The 16,599-nt window shown below is 38.0% G+C and overlaps 1 protein-coding gene across 3 annotated transcripts; it reads left to right on the forward strand.

Moving 5' to 3' along the window:
* Positions 1-296: 296 nt before the first annotated feature.
* On the forward strand, positions 297-16,304 carry LOC126917625 (probable chitinase 10). Of its 3 annotated transcripts, XM_050724702.1 has the most exons (29): positions 297-439; positions 2,759-3,080; positions 3,319-3,569; positions 3,937-3,990; positions 4,077-4,693; positions 4,775-4,960; positions 5,039-5,183; positions 5,287-5,646; positions 5,847-6,337; positions 6,401-6,629; positions 6,690-6,878; positions 6,966-7,272; positions 7,352-7,590; positions 8,326-8,672; positions 8,769-9,098; positions 9,267-9,435; positions 9,506-9,717; positions 9,844-10,180; positions 10,443-10,847; positions 10,949-11,251; positions 11,321-11,532; positions 11,618-11,896; positions 12,114-12,299; positions 12,393-12,681; positions 12,762-13,117; positions 13,248-13,676; positions 13,911-14,387; positions 14,611-14,736; positions 14,848-16,304. In XM_050724702.1, the coding sequence occupies exons 2-29, from the start codon at positions 2,761-2,763 to the stop codon at positions 15,004-15,006; spliced, it is 8,004 nt and encodes a 2,667-aa protein (XP_050580659.1). In that variant the 5' UTR covers positions 297-439; positions 2,759-2,760; the 3' UTR covers positions 15,007-16,304. The 3 variants fall into 3 exon arrangements, with proteins under 3 accessions (XP_050580659.1, XP_050580658.1, XP_050580660.1); XM_050724701.1 differs by having other exon boundaries at positions 6,401-6,878; XM_050724703.1 differs by lacking the exons at positions 11,618-11,896; positions 12,114-12,299; positions 12,393-12,681; positions 12,762-13,117; positions 13,248-13,676 and having other exon boundaries at positions 6,401-6,878.
* The last annotated feature ends 295 nt before the right edge of the window (positions 16,305-16,599 follow it).

Raw genomic sequence — 16,599 nt, forward strand, 5'->3', positions numbered from 1 at the left:
CGCACACAAAATCGCTGGACGGTGTGTCGTTGCTTCGAGACAAGGCGTATCGCGCCGCGTTGAGAATTGGTGTACGTACACTGTCATGTTCTTCGTGGTCAAGGACGTCGGAGACAGGGTCTCCGCGTAGGGTGCGGGAGCCGCGGGGTCCCTAGGCGATGGAGTAGGTATATATGGGCGTCCCCGCGCGTTCAGAATACCAGATTCATGCAAGTTAGCCCTCCCCGCGAAGCGGGTGGTGCGCTTTGAAAAATTCATCGCGAACGACCCGACGGAGTAGTTGTCCGGAGGGGCCCGGTCACGGCTTCTCAATCATCATCGGTCAGTGCAGTAGAATCGGCTGCCATTCACGCTTCTTCGGATCGGTCAGTTCATAGAGCGCCCGCAACCTGGACACCTTCTGCTGCACAACGTCCCTTTGTTACTCGCTTACGCCAAGGTTCGTCCGTTTTTTTTTAATTAAATTTGTTTGATTCTTATTAGATGTATGTTATAACGAGATTATGAGATGTATATTTTTTATTAGATAAAAACATAGTTGCCTTCTCGCGACGAAGAGAATTATTGATGTTCTAGGTCGCGGTTGTTGAGTTTTCGAGACACGTTGCTTTCAGAATGTAAATTTCAACTTTTTCACGAGTTTGCCTCTTCCCTGTAATTTACACGGGTCCGTTATTAACCGCAGAAAATTACATCTCTATATGCGTGCGACCATAATTTACTACCACTGGAACGCGCTTCTCGGTGATAAACTAAAAAAAAGAAGACGATGTAATATTCAGTCTATTAAGTAGTTGTTAAAGCAGTTTGATTCTCGTTAAACATTGATCGATTGACTTATATATATATATATTTTTAGTATCGTTGGATATTTCACAATTTTTGTCTCGTGTATTAGAAACTAATGAATTCTTGAAAATGTTGTGAATCTGTACGAGTTCAGTTGTAAAGTTGTTTAGTCGTAAAGTACGTAAAAGTATACGAGACCGCCGAAATGTATGACAAACGGCTTGTCATCGAAGGTATTGTCATTGATATTTGTCGCATCGGAAGAGTGGTAGTTGAAGACTGACTAGCAAACATTGTCCTCCTTGCGGTCGCTTCCACCTACGAGCGTCGCATTTTTAATGACCAAACACCATTGCGAAGATTCACGTAGCGGCGCGTGTCTTTGTCCTCGAGTGAATCAGCGCACGGTGTTCGCATAAATTTCGATTTTGCGGTTCATATTGTTATACTCATGTCCCCCATGTCCGACGATTCGTCATGCAGTTATCAAGCAAGCTGGTTAAGTAAAAGTACATGAATATCAAGGTTACTGTCTAGATTAAATTCCATGAAAAATCTCTCGTTCATTTGTTTTCTTCCTTACGATCGTTCCTAAGGATTCTTCTGCAAAAATATTAAATTTATTTGACGATGAAGATAAAGTTGACTCGTGTGAAATTTACTAATAGAAAAGTCTACTTCTCGTTACGTTCCGCCCTGGCGATTTTAAGCGTTAAATGTGTGAACCATAGAAAAACACGATAAATCATATTTCTTGTCTTTGATAGAAGAGAGATTCCACAAACGTCTTCACATCGCAACTATCTTTGCATTCGATCTAGAACTAAATATAAAATAAAATATGTATTTTTATCTTGAATACATCGATAACATTAATTATACAGACCGATATTAATTAAATTCAACTAACATAACGTTTCTCACAAGATATTATAAGTTTACCACGTATTTTGAAAAAGCTTATATCTTCGAATCTATGGGATTATTCCTTTCTTCAACTATTTCATATTAAAGTACTTCTTTTTTAGCCACTAAAATGACATAAAAGTAAAAAAAATCAAGAGAAATGGACTGTTTCATATTCGTATGGAATCTTCAAGATTTACAATATACTTCGCTATTAATTATCAGATATCTAAGTGTGTACGATTATATATAGTTTTATATAAAAACCTCCATTCCGAGCTCGTTAGCATTCCAGAAAGCCAAGAAAGATGCCCTTTAAGGATATCGTATATATTAGCGCTTGAAGAATGATCGTTTTTCAACATACTGTGATCGACTGAGCTCGCCGAAGAGCAATTATCGCAGCAGTCAGAGCCCTTATAATGCGGAGCACATTTCGTTCTATATTATTTTTCAGTGTCTTGAGCGCAGGACAGGTTTACCGATCAACATGTAGATACGTACGTTGTAAAACTACGTCTGGATAAATCGCCTAGCCTGCATTTAGCACCCGATAATTCACGCGTAAAGTACCTCTACTCGTTAATTACCACGTTTTGTACTTGTCAGATACGTTGTCAAGTTTAATCGATGTCGTTGCTAATTTATCCGTCGATCATTCAAACTAAGTTTGTAGCTCTCCACGCGAATGTTTTTACAATTGATGGTTGTTTTTTGTTAAAAAGAAACTAGAGTTGCTTGACACAAACGTACATGGTTAACGACTAAGTCACTAAGATAGGAATTCGAAAATTAATAATATCATATCTATAATTACCGGTTACAGCAGAATTCCATTTATCTGAATTTGTTGAAAGATAGTTTATATAATGATGGGAATTCATGTATTAAGAGTTTTTATTATTATTCAGCATTATTTTTCAGCAAAGGTTCAGTTAATCTGACCACAACTATAATTTCGTTCCAGTATATGGAATTCTACTGTATAATTTTAAAAGCTATGATTTTATGCCAGCAACAAGGAAGATATCGTATTTATTGCCCATCACTTTTTTCCTTTCAGCGATGATTCCTTGGCTGATCCTGGTCCTCGTGGCCTCAGCGGCCGCAGGTCCATCCTACTTAAAATCTATTCCTGACATATTACAACCACCCCCATTGGATCCTATCGAAAGAGAAGCAGATGCAGAAATCATAAGTCTGCCTTCGTTTCAACGAGGCGCCGTCGAAGGTCCTCCGATGATCGAGAACCCGTTGATGGATCCTTCCATCACCCATGCTGAATACGGATCGGAGAGATTCCCTCTACGTGACGCGGTCGAAGCGTTGCCCGCAAACAAGATCGACTTTCAAGTCGTCAGTCTACCTCTACAAGATTCCTCGCAGTTAGTATTGCCATAAAAATACACATTACATATCTTGTTTCATAAGCGCGTTCTTCTTCGATATGGAATTTCATTTGCAAAGAATCGGCATTCACCTTGTACTTACCATTCCATGATTAATTTAATGACAATTGCTCGTCGAGGTTGCAAATTGAAGCTGCCAATGGGCTTACTCGATGTTTCCGGTTAATTGTTTGTCCATTGGATAATTAACAAAGGACGATTAATACTGGTTTAGGGGCCGAGTACCTTTAAGGGACGCCGTGGAACATCGGGAAGCTCCTTTCTTCGGTAATCTCGACCACGAGTCCATCTGGATCGAGCCATTAGCACCACCAACTTTAACAAGGACCGAGCAAATCATTAATCCAAAAGTGGTATGCCATTTGGACTCCAGCGCGGTTCACAGGATAGAGCCGTTCTCTTTGTTTCCCCAATCCGTGCCGGACCATCGATGCAGCCATCTGATTTATATTGCTGCCACTTTGGGTACTTCATCTTTTCACTAAAATAATTAATAAAGCAATTGATAATATTATTTACTTGTAAATTATATTAATGATGTATACATACATTTATTCATAATACATAATATCTATTTATTATAGCATTTACGCGCTAATTAATTAGGTCTAAATATATTAAATTTCGTATCGTTCGGTAATACTTTCATATGACTGCAAAAACATAATGACGATAAAAATGAAATATAGATCCTGATAAAGAAAACGCTTTTTGTAGCTATTATAGATATATACAATATTACTATTTAGTAATCAATGCGTACTTATAATTAACTAACGCAGTGCTATTAATGGTAGAACAAGTAAATAGCGAATAATTTTCCTATTTTCAGATCCGGAAGAGCTGGTTGTCGTCTCAAGGGACCGCGAATATGACGAGATTAAGGGTAAGGTGATCAAACTCCGTTAATTCGCGAGTAAAGAATGAATATATAGTTGAAATCCCGTTAATTTATTCCATCAATTCGAATAGGTGGATATAAGGCAGTAACGGGACATCGATCGAGGGATCCAGCATTGCGAGTGCTCGTCTCGATCACGGCCCCAAACCGGGGGAAACTGTTTTCTGAAGTGACCAAGAACCATTGCACCCTGCACTGTGAAAAATTTGGAAAATCCATCTTAAGTTTTCTCGAAGCGCATGACTTCGACGGCGTTGAAATCGATTGGGATGGTTCGCCAGATCGCATCAATGACTTGAAACTCTTGTTGAGAACGATTAAGAAACTTTTCGCTGATCGAGAATATATTCTCGCGGTTGTTCAAAAGCCAGACGATCCGGTGGATCAGGAAATCACTTCCGCAGCCGATTTAGTTCTTCTGAAAGCTTGGAGAGACAATCCTGCGTTCAGAAGAGAAAAATTGGCTCTTCATCCCGCGCCATTGAAGTATGTTGCTCGAGTGACGAATAAATGGATCGATCAAATCCCGACAGAACACAGATCGAAAATTGTTCTTGGCTTACCTATATTTGGACAAGGGTATACTTTAAAATTTGGAAATTTTACGGACACTGGTGCACCTATTATCGGGCCGGGGATTGAAGATGTTTATACCAAGCAGAAAAATGGAAGAATAGCTTACTATGAAGTAATTATTAATAGCTGTATCTTACCTAAAAAAGACTACTATAAGCTATACCTTTTTGAACTTTCTTATTATTATCTGTAGATCTGTGAGAAATTGGAAGATGGATTGTGGACCTCTGGAAGAGACGAGGAAGGGCCATACATAAAACGTGGTGACCAGTGGGTTGGTTACGAGGATCCATTGTCAGTGAAAATCAAAGTGGCTTACGTTAGATCAATCAGACTCGGTGGAGTTTCTTTATGGTCTCTTGATTTGGACGATTTTCAAGTTAATATCATGCTATTTTTATTACACAATTAAAACACACGAATATTATTATATGATGCATTAAATATATATTTTCAGGGCATTTGCGGTAATTCGTGGCCTATGTTGAACGCTGCAACCGAATCGATAGGCTTGTACGATGAGGTAGAATTGAACGAATGTTCTACCGATGGTCTATCTAGTGACCCAGAAAATTGCTCAGGATTCTATTCCTGTCACAATGGTAAACGAATCCATTCATTTTATAATTCTTTTCTTAGAAAATTTTTTGCTAATTTTAAAATCAGTTTGACAATTATATTATTCATATCTTCGTATGGACATAGGAGTGCGATATCGAGGTCAGTGCGGACCAGGAAGATTCTTCGATTCCATTAATGACCGTTGCGTAAAAGCGAATTCGAACATTTGTAAACCAGTACAATTTAATAAAATGCAAGGAAATCATTACCAGACTGAGATAAGGGAAACGCAAGCTTTCCAAAATTTAGAGATTTCTCCGAAGAAGGGTCCCCGTGTAGTCTGCTACATAACTTCGTGGTCGCTCTACCGTAAAGGAGATGGACTGTTCGCTCCAGAACGATTGGACTCCCGCCTATGCACCGATATAATCTATGCGTTCGCTGGATTGAATCCAGACACATTGCTCATCCAACCGTTAGATCCTTGGATCGACATAGAACACAGTAATTATATTAAATCATATTAACATCAATACTAAAAGGAATCAAAATGATAGGGTTTTGTATAAAAAATTCTTGTAAAGAACTGTTTCATATTTATACATATAATTTTTATAAAAAATTGCAAATCAATCATTTTGCTTGCTTTGAGTAAAACGAGTTCAATTTTTTCTCTTTATTAAATAAAAAATAAATATTTTCAGATTTATATGAGCGAGTAACGAAGACCAAAGGATCAAAAGTGCTCTTAGCCATCGGAGGCTGGACAGACAGCACTGGTGACAAGTACTCTCGTTTGATAAGTAGCAGCGTTGCACGTCGCAAATTCATTGCAGCTACGATAAACTTCTTGAAGAAGCACAACTTCGATGGCCTATCCTTCGAATGGAACTATCCAAAATGTTGGCAGAGTAATTGCAGGAAGGGACCCGATTCCGACAAGCCCAATTTCACCAAATTAATCCAGGAACTGAGAAAAGAGTTCGATCAACAGGAACCGAGGCTTACGTTAGCCGTAGCATTCTCAGGTTATAAAGAAGTGATCGACAGAGCCTATGAAGTCCGTGAAATTTCGGAAATGGTGGATTTCATATCAGTGATGACGTATGACTATCACGGTGCTTGGGAGGCAAAAACGGGTCACTTGTCGCCCTTATTTGGAAATTCTGACGACATCAATCCATACTATAATGTGGTAAGTTTTGCGACAAGGTACATTCTGTGGAACAAGAAGAATTTATTATCAAATTTTTTTTAGAATTCCACGATGGAGTACTTGATAAATCTTGGAGCGGACAAATCGAAACTCTTGGTAGGCATACCTTTATATGGACAAGCTTATCGACTGTCTAGTGAAAATTTAACAAGTCTTGGAGATCCTGCCACTGGACCTGGAACTGCTGGAGAATTTACCAAACAACCTGGGATGCTGGCCTATTACGAAGTTTGTGACAGAATCAAGAACAAGGGCTGGGAGATAGGATTAGGTAAAAAGCCGAAAGAAGAAAGAAAATATGTATCTTTTGACCCAAAATGTTCCATTTTAGGTCCAAGTGCGTACCGCAGAGACCAGTGGGTGGGCTACGACAATCAGGAGAGCGTTTTCGCAAAAGGAGAATACATTTTGAAACGTGGTTATGGGGGTGCAACACTGTGGACTGTGGACTTGGACGACTTTTTAAATCGCTGTTGTTCGGAATCCTTCCCACTATTGAAGAGCATAAATCGTGCACTAGGTGAATTGGTTCATTCACGAATCATCTTGAAATAAAAATATAAACCTCAAGTACCAGAAAATTAGAAATGTGTATGTTAAATTGTAGGTCGTTTAAAGAATAAAGCTTCTGAAGGATGCGGACGGCCACCAGAACCAGTTACACCACAACCTCCAACGTTGACGACTCACAGCGACGCAGTGGGAGACACTCCTCGACCAACGACGCCAATGGCAAAGCCAACCACGTGGCCAATGTGGACTGAAAAGCCGAGTACAGACAGTCATCATACAACTACTACTTGGCCCACTTGGACTTGGAAACCAAGCAAACGACCAGAGTCAACGACTAAAAGTACCACGGTCTGGTGGACTCAATCAACCAGCACTGCTTCTTCAACATGGACTTCAACCAAGTACTACATACTAAATATATTATTTATAATTAATAAGTATGTATTTTTTATTATACCTTTTATCATAAAATAATTGTAGAGCACCGGAGCAATTAACAACAGAAGGCACGCAAGGTATAGAGAAACCAATAGACTCCTCAAAACCAGAACAGCCGTGTATGACAGGAGAATACGTGCCGGATCCTGATAACTGCAAAAACTACTTTAGATGCGTGCTTGGTGAATTGCAACGCGAACAATGCGCGCCAGGATTGCACTGGGACGCGAGACGACGCATTTGCGATTGGCCAGCTGCGGCGAAATGTCAAGCAGAGACAGGTAAGTTTTCCCAATCTTATCATATGCATTTATGCATCAAAGAAAACTATTCAATTCAATAAAGCGAAAGAAGCTTAGCTACCAGAATAACTTCTTGCGTAAAGGTATCCTTAATGACATTAAAATTTTCTGATATTTGAATGATGAACATATTTCTTGTCAATCAAATACTTGATTCCTTGGTCAATTGATTTCTATTTGTCAAAGCTGACAATATTGACTCTTTAAGAAATGTATATTATGTTACATATAAAAGATTCAACTTACTCTGTTATCAATGTTCTATGATAATTATACAATGTATCCTTCTACGTAACTTCTTGAGACGTTGTCATCGACAGATGCATCGGTTCATTAGGAATAACGCAAACCTGTTTATCCCCGTGCAATATCAGTAAACATCTTCATTTCTGCATACATGTTTCTACTAGTTTTGCAATCGCCGCCTCCAGGCAAGCATCTTCCCTTTGTAATCAATTCGATTCGTATGCGACGCTCAGTGTCAGCGAGAGTTCTGCACTGTTCGTGTCTTTCTTCTCGTTGTCTGGTCAAAAGATGATTTACGTTAATCACATAATTCTCATTCTAATCTCAGTAAATCCCACTTTGATGCAAGTGTACAAAATTTCGCGACCGTTTGGTATAAATACGTTCATAAACATAAAACAAAGAAATTACTAATTCTAAAAGTACTTTGCGGTGAATATTAACATCTTGTACTTCTGTTTAAAATAGGTTCTGTGACTCAAAAACCATCATGGACCACCATGAGAACCACCACTACGAAAAAACCAACTACGTCATTCAGACCTTCTTCACCTAAACCTATCACCCAAAAGCCAATTATGGAAGCTTCGAACGGAAAGCCGCCAAAAAATTGTGTACACGGCGAATATTACTCCTATCCAGATTCCTGCACAGGTTTCCATATCTGCGTGAATGGAAATTTAATTTCTCAACAATGTGGACCAGGATTGAACTGGAACAAGGAGAAGGGCATGTGCGACTGGGCTTTCAAGAATCCTTGCATCGAGAAGCCGAAGAAAACGGCCTCGTTGATTGCAGGAGGTAGCAAGTCAAGTGTAAGTAAACTGTTATTAAAATTATTAATATCGTTAAAATTACAAGTCACGAAGTTATCGAAGTAACTCAGAATATTTTTTACTGTGTTCTTTTAGTCGTGTACGCCTGATAGTTACACTGGCGTTCCAGGAGATTGTGAAAGCTTCCAAGCATGTTTATGGGGTCGCTACGAAGTATTCCGTTGCGCTCCGGGATTGCACTTTAATGAGAGAACTCGAATATGCGACTGGCCATCTAGAGCTAATTGTCAAGATAACTCTGTATCAACAGATAATCAAGATTCCAACACACCTAGCAATAAGCCAATTAATCATCCAACGAGTACTGAAAAGCCTTGGGTAGCAAGCACCACTCAAGCTACGACCACCTTGCCATCGGCCGTGATAGATGCTGACAAAGTTTCTCCATTGTCTGGCCATTACAAAGTAAAATCATTATCGTAATTAAACTGCTAATAGTTATACAAATTCATATTTTTATAAATACAACTAAAAAGTAGGACCTAGGCAGAAATTTCTTTCTCCTATTAAATATTATAACAAGTACTGTACTTTGGATATTTTGTGTCTGATCACTTATTTCTTCATTGTTAGATCGTGTGTTACTTCACTAATTGGGCCTGGTATCGAAGAGGGGTCGGTCGTTATCTTCCTGAACATATCGATCACACCCTCTGTACCCATATCGTTTACGGATTTGCTGTTTTGGATTATTCAGACCTAATCATCAAGGCTCACGACTCCTGGGCGGATTACGACAATCGTAAGTCATTTGTTAAAAACATATTCCCAAACGTGGAGTGTAAATATAAATGTAAATCTATGCCGAACAGATTTTTACGAACGCGTAGTCGCGTACAAGAAACGTGGGTTGAAAGTATCTCTTGCTCTGGGAGGTTGGAACGACTCAGCTGGAGACAAATACAGTCGTCTAGTGAATAATCCCACTGCTAGGAAAAGGTTCATTGAACAAGCAATCCAATTCCTGGAAAAATACGATTTCGATGGGCTTGACTTGGATTGGGAATACCCAGTTTGCTGGCAAGTACGTGTATATCAACATTAATAGATATACATGAACATGCATAATGTATATCGTATAAAATATACATAAATATTCTAACTCCTTACATACATATATAAAAATTACTGAACATTACATTTATCTTAGGTTGACTGCAATAAAGGTCCATCTTCAGATAAACAAGGCTTCGCAGATTTGCTTAAAGAACTGAGCAAAGAATTGAGACCCAGAGGATTATTACTTAGTTCGGCGGTTTCGCCGAGTAAGCAAGTGATCGACAAAGGCTACGATGTTCCAGCACTCGCTAAATATTTGGACTGGATTGCAGTGATGACTTACGATTTCCATGGTCAATGGGACAAGAAAACTGGCCACGTAGCGCCGCTCTATTACCATCCTGATGATGACTACCATTACTTCAACGCAAATTATTCCATCAATTATTGGATCGCTAAGGGAGCTCCTCGTAGAAACATCGTTATGGGTATTTATTTCTTATTTTACGATATTATATTATAAATAGTCTGCGGATTTTCATATAATTTTATATTTTTGTTTATATTAATGATATTATATTTCAACCATTAAATATTATAAAGAGTACTTTACTTTGGATATTTTTTATATCTTTGTAAATTATGTGCAATCTCGCACTTTTAAATTTCTCATAAATGCCATAAAAATTCGCAGCCTAATTATAAAAATACGAATTAAATATTCATCTAACTGACTTATCCCAATAACAGGAATGCCATTATACGGACAGTCGTTCTCCATAAACGACCGCAACGCAGGTACAGGATTAAATGTGCCAGCTAGTGCTGGACAAGCAGGTGAATTTACTAGAGCTGCAGGATTCTTGTCCTATTACGAGATTTGCGATAGGATTAGGAACCGTGGATGGAACGTCGTTCAAGATTCAGAACACCGAATGGGTCCCTATGCATATAAGGGCACTCAGTGGGTGAGCTTCGACGACGCTGACATGATTCGACGGAAAGCTGAATATGTTAGGGACATGGGCCTTGGTGGTGGAATGGTGTGGGCATTGGATCTCGATGATTTCCGGGGACGCTGCGGCGAAGGACCACATCCGTTGATGCATACTCTTCAAAAAGTTTTAGCTAGTCCTCCCAACAAAGATGAAGAACGTAATTAATTTTTATTCAGTTAATTTCTAGCTGCTCATCTTTGTCTTCAGTTTTTGGTTTATATATATATATATTTTTTTTATTTTGGGTTTCATTTATAGTTGAGAAACCACCGATTACGGTGGAAGATTTAGATCAAGGTCCGATGGCGCCCACGGTAGCATCCACCACTGTTAAGACACCCGTGCCATCTTCAACGTCGAGGGATCAACTGCAACCTGACGATAAATTCAAAATGATTTGTTATTTTACAAATTGGGCCTGGTATCGTCAAGAAGGGGGAAAGTTCTTGCCAGAAGATATAGACCCTGATCTGTGTACTCATGTTCTCTATGGTTTCGCGGTACTCGATGGATCGCAGTTAACGATTAAACCACATGATGCATGGGCTGATATAGACAACAGTAAATATCGAGATACATTCCATACAATTTTTCCTTTTTCTCCATGTATCATTGTATTATCATTTCTAGAGTTCTACGAAAGGGTCGCGGCTTTAAAATCGAAAGGAATAAAGGTATTAATGGCTATTGGAGGATGGAATGATTCAGCAGGTAACAAATACAGTCGTTTGGTGAATTCACCATCAGCTAGACAAAGATTCATCACGAATGTAATCCAATTTATCGAAAAATACGAGTTTGAAGGCTTGGATTTAGATTGGGAGTATCCAGTATGCTGGCAGGTAATAAACTCGCGTTTATTCATTTACAATCTTCGATCTGATTGTTCGATTAGTAAAAAGTAATATGTCGATAAATAAATTTTAGGTCGATTGTAAAAAAGGTCCAGCTACAGACAAAGAAGGATTCGCTAGTTTAGTGAAGGAGTTGAGCGAACAATTCAAACCAAGAAATTTACTGCTATCCGCCGCGGTTTCTCCGAGCAAACGAGTCATTGACACAGGTTATGATGTACCAAGCTTGGCGAAATACTTAGACTGGATATCTGTAATGACGTATGACTACCATGGTCAATGGGACAAGAAAACCGGTCACGTGGCGCCACTGTATCGACTGCCCAATGACTGGGAGCCAACTTTTAACGCGGTAAGTGCACGTCAGAACTTAAAACCATTAACAATGGATATGTATATCGATAAATCTATTTACATCTGAATCTTATTAATTTTTTAAGAAACGAACTGTAGTAAAAACGAAAAATTCTTATCCATGTTTTTCATACAAAAAATTACATATAATTTTTATAAAATATTCTGAACGTCTGCATATCATTTCTTTTAATATCATCTTAATGATTGTATAGAACTTTTCAATTCATTATTGGATGGAGAAAGGTGCACCAGCGAAAAAGCTTGTAATGGGAGCACCACTGTACGGTCAGTCCTTCTCCTTGGCAGAAAGAAGTGAGAGAGGATTAAACGCACCGACTTATGGCGGCGGTGAAGCCGGCGAAGCAACAAGAGCCAGAGGTTTCCTGTCTTATTATGAAGTAAGTATTCTACTTTCCTAATTTCTTATTTTTCTCTCTCTCCCTTTCTTTTAATAAATATTGATATAATATTATGGTCTTCAATAATTATAGATATGCGAAAGGACATTAAAGAAGGGCTGGACCGTGATCCAAGACAGACAACGACGTATCGGTCCCTATGCATATAAAGGTGATCAATGGGTCAGCTTTGACGATACCAGACAAATTAAACTGAAGGCAGAATTAATAAAGGATCTTGATTTGGGCGGCGGCATGGTGTGGGCTCTCGATTTGGACGACTTCAAGAACAGATGCGGCTGTGAGCCTAGCCCGCTTCTGAGAACCATGAACAGGGTTCTAAGAAATTATCCCAAAGGTCCATTGTGTCCAGTAACGAATGGTAAATATTCTGAAAGATGAAGATTCATTTATAGATATATTCGAGAGATCGAAATAAATTTAATAATATTTTAAAAACAGAATTTCTGACGATTGACGCTGGAGAATCCATCATGGAATCTACGACTACTGAACGACCAAGTTGGGAACCTACTACTTCTGCTAAACCAACGTACTTGCCACCAACGTCTACAACCGCGGATCCGGATTCTGATATTGATGATACTATCGAAATAGAAGCTGAGCCGCCAATAATAGGTGGTTTACCAGACGACTGCGGCGGTCGTGTATTTGTTCCCCATAAGAAAGATTGCTCTAAATACTTCTTATGTAATTTTGGAAAGCTTACTGAACACTCTTGTCCTCCTGGTCTGTATTGGAACGAGAATCGTTGCGACTGGCCTGAGAACACCAAATGCCAGGATTCTCAGAGACAAGTAAGAGTTTTACAATCTTAAAGGGCCTTGGTGAATCAATATTTTATTAAGGTCGTGTTTTGCATGAAACTCTCCTCTTTCTTCCGAAATTAAGCTGCATAGAGACATAATTTCGCTTTTTAATTTACAGTCGAACGAGTTATTGCCATTAATCTCTGACCAGGAGAATAACAAGAAAAAAATGATTTGTTATGTAATGAACTGGGCGCGAAAGCGGCCTGGGGTAGGACAATTCCTACCAGAAGACATTGATCTAGATTTATGTACTCATATAGTTTACGGCCTCGCGAAGTTGGATCCGGAACGATTAACTATACAAAATCCACAGGCTGCTAGACAGAAAGAATTTCTTAGTAAAATAGCGGATATTAAAAGCAGAACTGGACTGAAGGTTTTGCTTGGTTTGGGTGGCTGGGATGAATCTACAGATAATAAGTACAGCGAATTGGCGCACAATTCGATGGAACGGAAAAAATTTGCGCGCCACGCTGCTCTTTATATTCAAAGTCGCGGATTTGATGGTCTTGATCTCCTTTGGGAGTATCCAGTATGCTGGCAGGTACGAAAAAGTACATAGAAATGTAAAAATGAATTAAACATTTTAAATTCACATAAAGAAATAAAAAATGAAAAGCTATAAATAAATAACTAACTACTCTTATATTACGTTTTATATTATCGTGAGTCATTTATGATTCACTCGTATTCTTATAGATTATAAAATTCTTTTGCCATTATTAATCATATTTTGCTTTATCTTTATCCACATACAAATTAATGGACCATTTTCTAGGTTGATTGCAATCGTGGACCATCAAGTGATAGGGAAGCTTTTGCAGCCCTGCTAAGGGAACTAAGCATAACCTTCAAACCTAAAGGATTGCTCCTTTCCACTGGTGTTTCTGCTAGCAAAGAAGTGATCGACGTAGCCTACGACGTTCCAGCATTAATCAAATACCTCGATTGGATAAATGTTATGACTTATGACTATCATGGCTATTGGGAGGACAAAACTGGTCACGTAGCCCCGCTTTATCGTAATCTGGATGAGCAAACCAAATACTTGAACGTGAACTTTACAATAATTCACTGGCTAGAACAAGGCGTGCCATCGAATAAACTGATAATGGGAATACCAGCATATGGGCAAAGCTTTACGTTATCGAGAAAATTGCAAGGAAAAGGAACACCGGGCCTTAACGCACAAGTTTCCGGGCCCGGGCATCCAGGAGACTTCACCAAGTCAGCCGGAATGCTTGCTTATTACGAGGTATATATGAATCTATTATTCGATAGATTAATCATGTTTGCATGATAGATAGTTAAATAACATACGTGGTAAGTGTTTGACTTAAATTGCCATTGCAATCGAATTAAATTTATCAATGGAAAACTTTCCTATTTTCTCATGTTTACATGAATTGCAACATTAATTTATTTTTATATCCGGAGGTTAAGCCGAATGTTTTCTCCTTTAATAAACATTTTCTCAGATATGTAACAACGTAAAAAACAGAGATTGGTCCGTGATCAAGGATTCGAAGAATCTGAGTGGACCGTATGCCACCAGAGATGACCAATGGGTCAGCTATGAAGATATATCCAGTGTAATGCAGAAGGTAACTAACGTCTATGAATCATTGACGCAAGAATGATGCATGAGAACATTTGCGTTGTAACGTTGTACTCTTATCGCTTAAATACATAGATGTTCACTTGTTTTCTTCCAGACGAAATTCATAAGAGATCTAAATCTTGGTGGTGCATTGATATGGTCTTTAGATGTAGATGACTTCACAAATCTTTGTGGCTGTGGAAAATATCCTTTAACAACAGCGCTTAGTCAAGGACTTAGAGGAGAACGAAACCTCAGAATGGATTGTACTTGAGATACACGTACTTTAGACAAACACGCGAGTAATTCACGGATGACAATTCATTGACGTTGCGTTCCACTTTCACGGATGACCATAAATCTCGGATCGACCGTATCAGCCAGCATAAGTACTGTACGGCAAGAATTCACAAACGTAATGTTTCAGGAAGAACAATACAATTTAGAGAAAAAATAAGAGAACAGCATTTACCTTGATTCTTGTATCGCGTTACAATTGCCAACAATGTGATTGTATAGGATCAAACAGGATTATTCATAGCACTTTCTGATTCGCCTTATTCTCCGTTTCATGGTATAATAGTACATATCTCTGTAACGAGTAATAGTGATTAGATCATCTGCTTTAAATCTATCTACGGATAAAAACATTACATTGATAAAAAAAAAAAGAATAATTTTTCTATCCAACGTTTGTACTCTTTTTTTTCTTTAGTGAATTAATTAACTCGTTATTGATGTAATGGGGCATTACATACGATGAATCGGGAGATAAATATCATATAACAATCCGATTCATTATAATTAAAAAATCGATTACGTATGTTGCGTTTAACGTTTGAACTTTATGTTTGAAATAAAATAAGAAAAATTAACGAAATGATAGATAAGTAATCGCATATAAACAAACAAAAATTGTTAGCCTTATTTCATACGGCGATACACGTATATAATACGTGTATGATAGATACCGATTATATAGTATTCATTATAGAATCGCGTAAACGCTTCCATAATGAACAGTTAACATCTATATTCATCATACATGTATCGTTGTATGAAAGAGGCCTAAATTATCTGAAAAACTCTTCCGAGTGACGTGCATAGAATTTTCTTTCGCACGCAAAAGTAGAGAACATGAAATTGCCAGTACGTTCCTCGGGAAGACAATTTTAATCGAACTCGAAATTGCATGTATGCACTATTTATTATACATATATATGTATTATACATTATATATACATATATGTATAATAAATACACGCAATTTTCATAAAATTTGTATAAGTTATCAATATAAAATTCAATATAAGATAAAGAACAAAGTGGATTATACGAATGAATTATTTATCCCGAAAGATGAGAGAAATGAGTAATTAACGAGTTTCATTCTGGCAAAGATTTTTATAACTTGACTCTGATTTGACTTTGATTCAGATTCTACAGAAAAGTTTGTTTTATATGGAATATTGACTTGTTAACTGGCTGAGACTTAGTCCAGTTAGTTAGCGAGGAATAATTTACAGCGATAATCCTATCTTAATGTGGAATGAATAAAGACATAGAATGAAACAGTAGTATTCTATACCCAACCCGAGATAACGAAGTTCTAAATTCATCTATATAAAAAGAAATGGCTTTCTCGACTCAGGATAATAGAAATGAAAGAAATACATTGTGACACTGGAATTTTGCTTCACAAAGATACTTCCTCAAATGATAGATAGCAACAGCCAATTATCAAGGCAAAATTCTGATCAATTAACAGTACTATATATACCTGTAAATTCATCTGTATTCATTTTTTATTATAGTAGATATTTTACTATATCACTTAGGTTATTGAGATTTGCCAATTAACGCAAAA

The sequence above is a fragment of the Bombus affinis genome, chromosome 6 (genome assembly GCF_024516045.1).
Source record: "Bombus affinis isolate iyBomAffi1 chromosome 6, iyBomAffi1.2, whole genome shotgun sequence".
Taxonomy (NCBI): Eukaryota; Metazoa; Arthropoda; class Insecta; order Hymenoptera; family Apidae; genus Bombus; species Bombus affinis.

Bases quoted from the DNA above. Each gene is read 5' to 3' on its own strand.
- LOC126917625 (XM_050724701.1), top strand. From the start codon at position 2,761: ATGATTCCTTGGCTGATCCTGGTCCTCGTGGCCTCAGCGGCCGCAGGT. The intron at 9,718-9,843 runs GTACGTGTATAT...CATTTATCTTAG, and splicing joins AATACCCAGTTTGCTGGCAA to GTTGACTGCAATAAAGGTCC. The intron at 11,533-11,617 runs GTAATAAACTCG...AATAAATTTTAG, and splicing joins AGTATCCAGTATGCTGGCAG to GTCGATTGTAAAAAAGGTCC.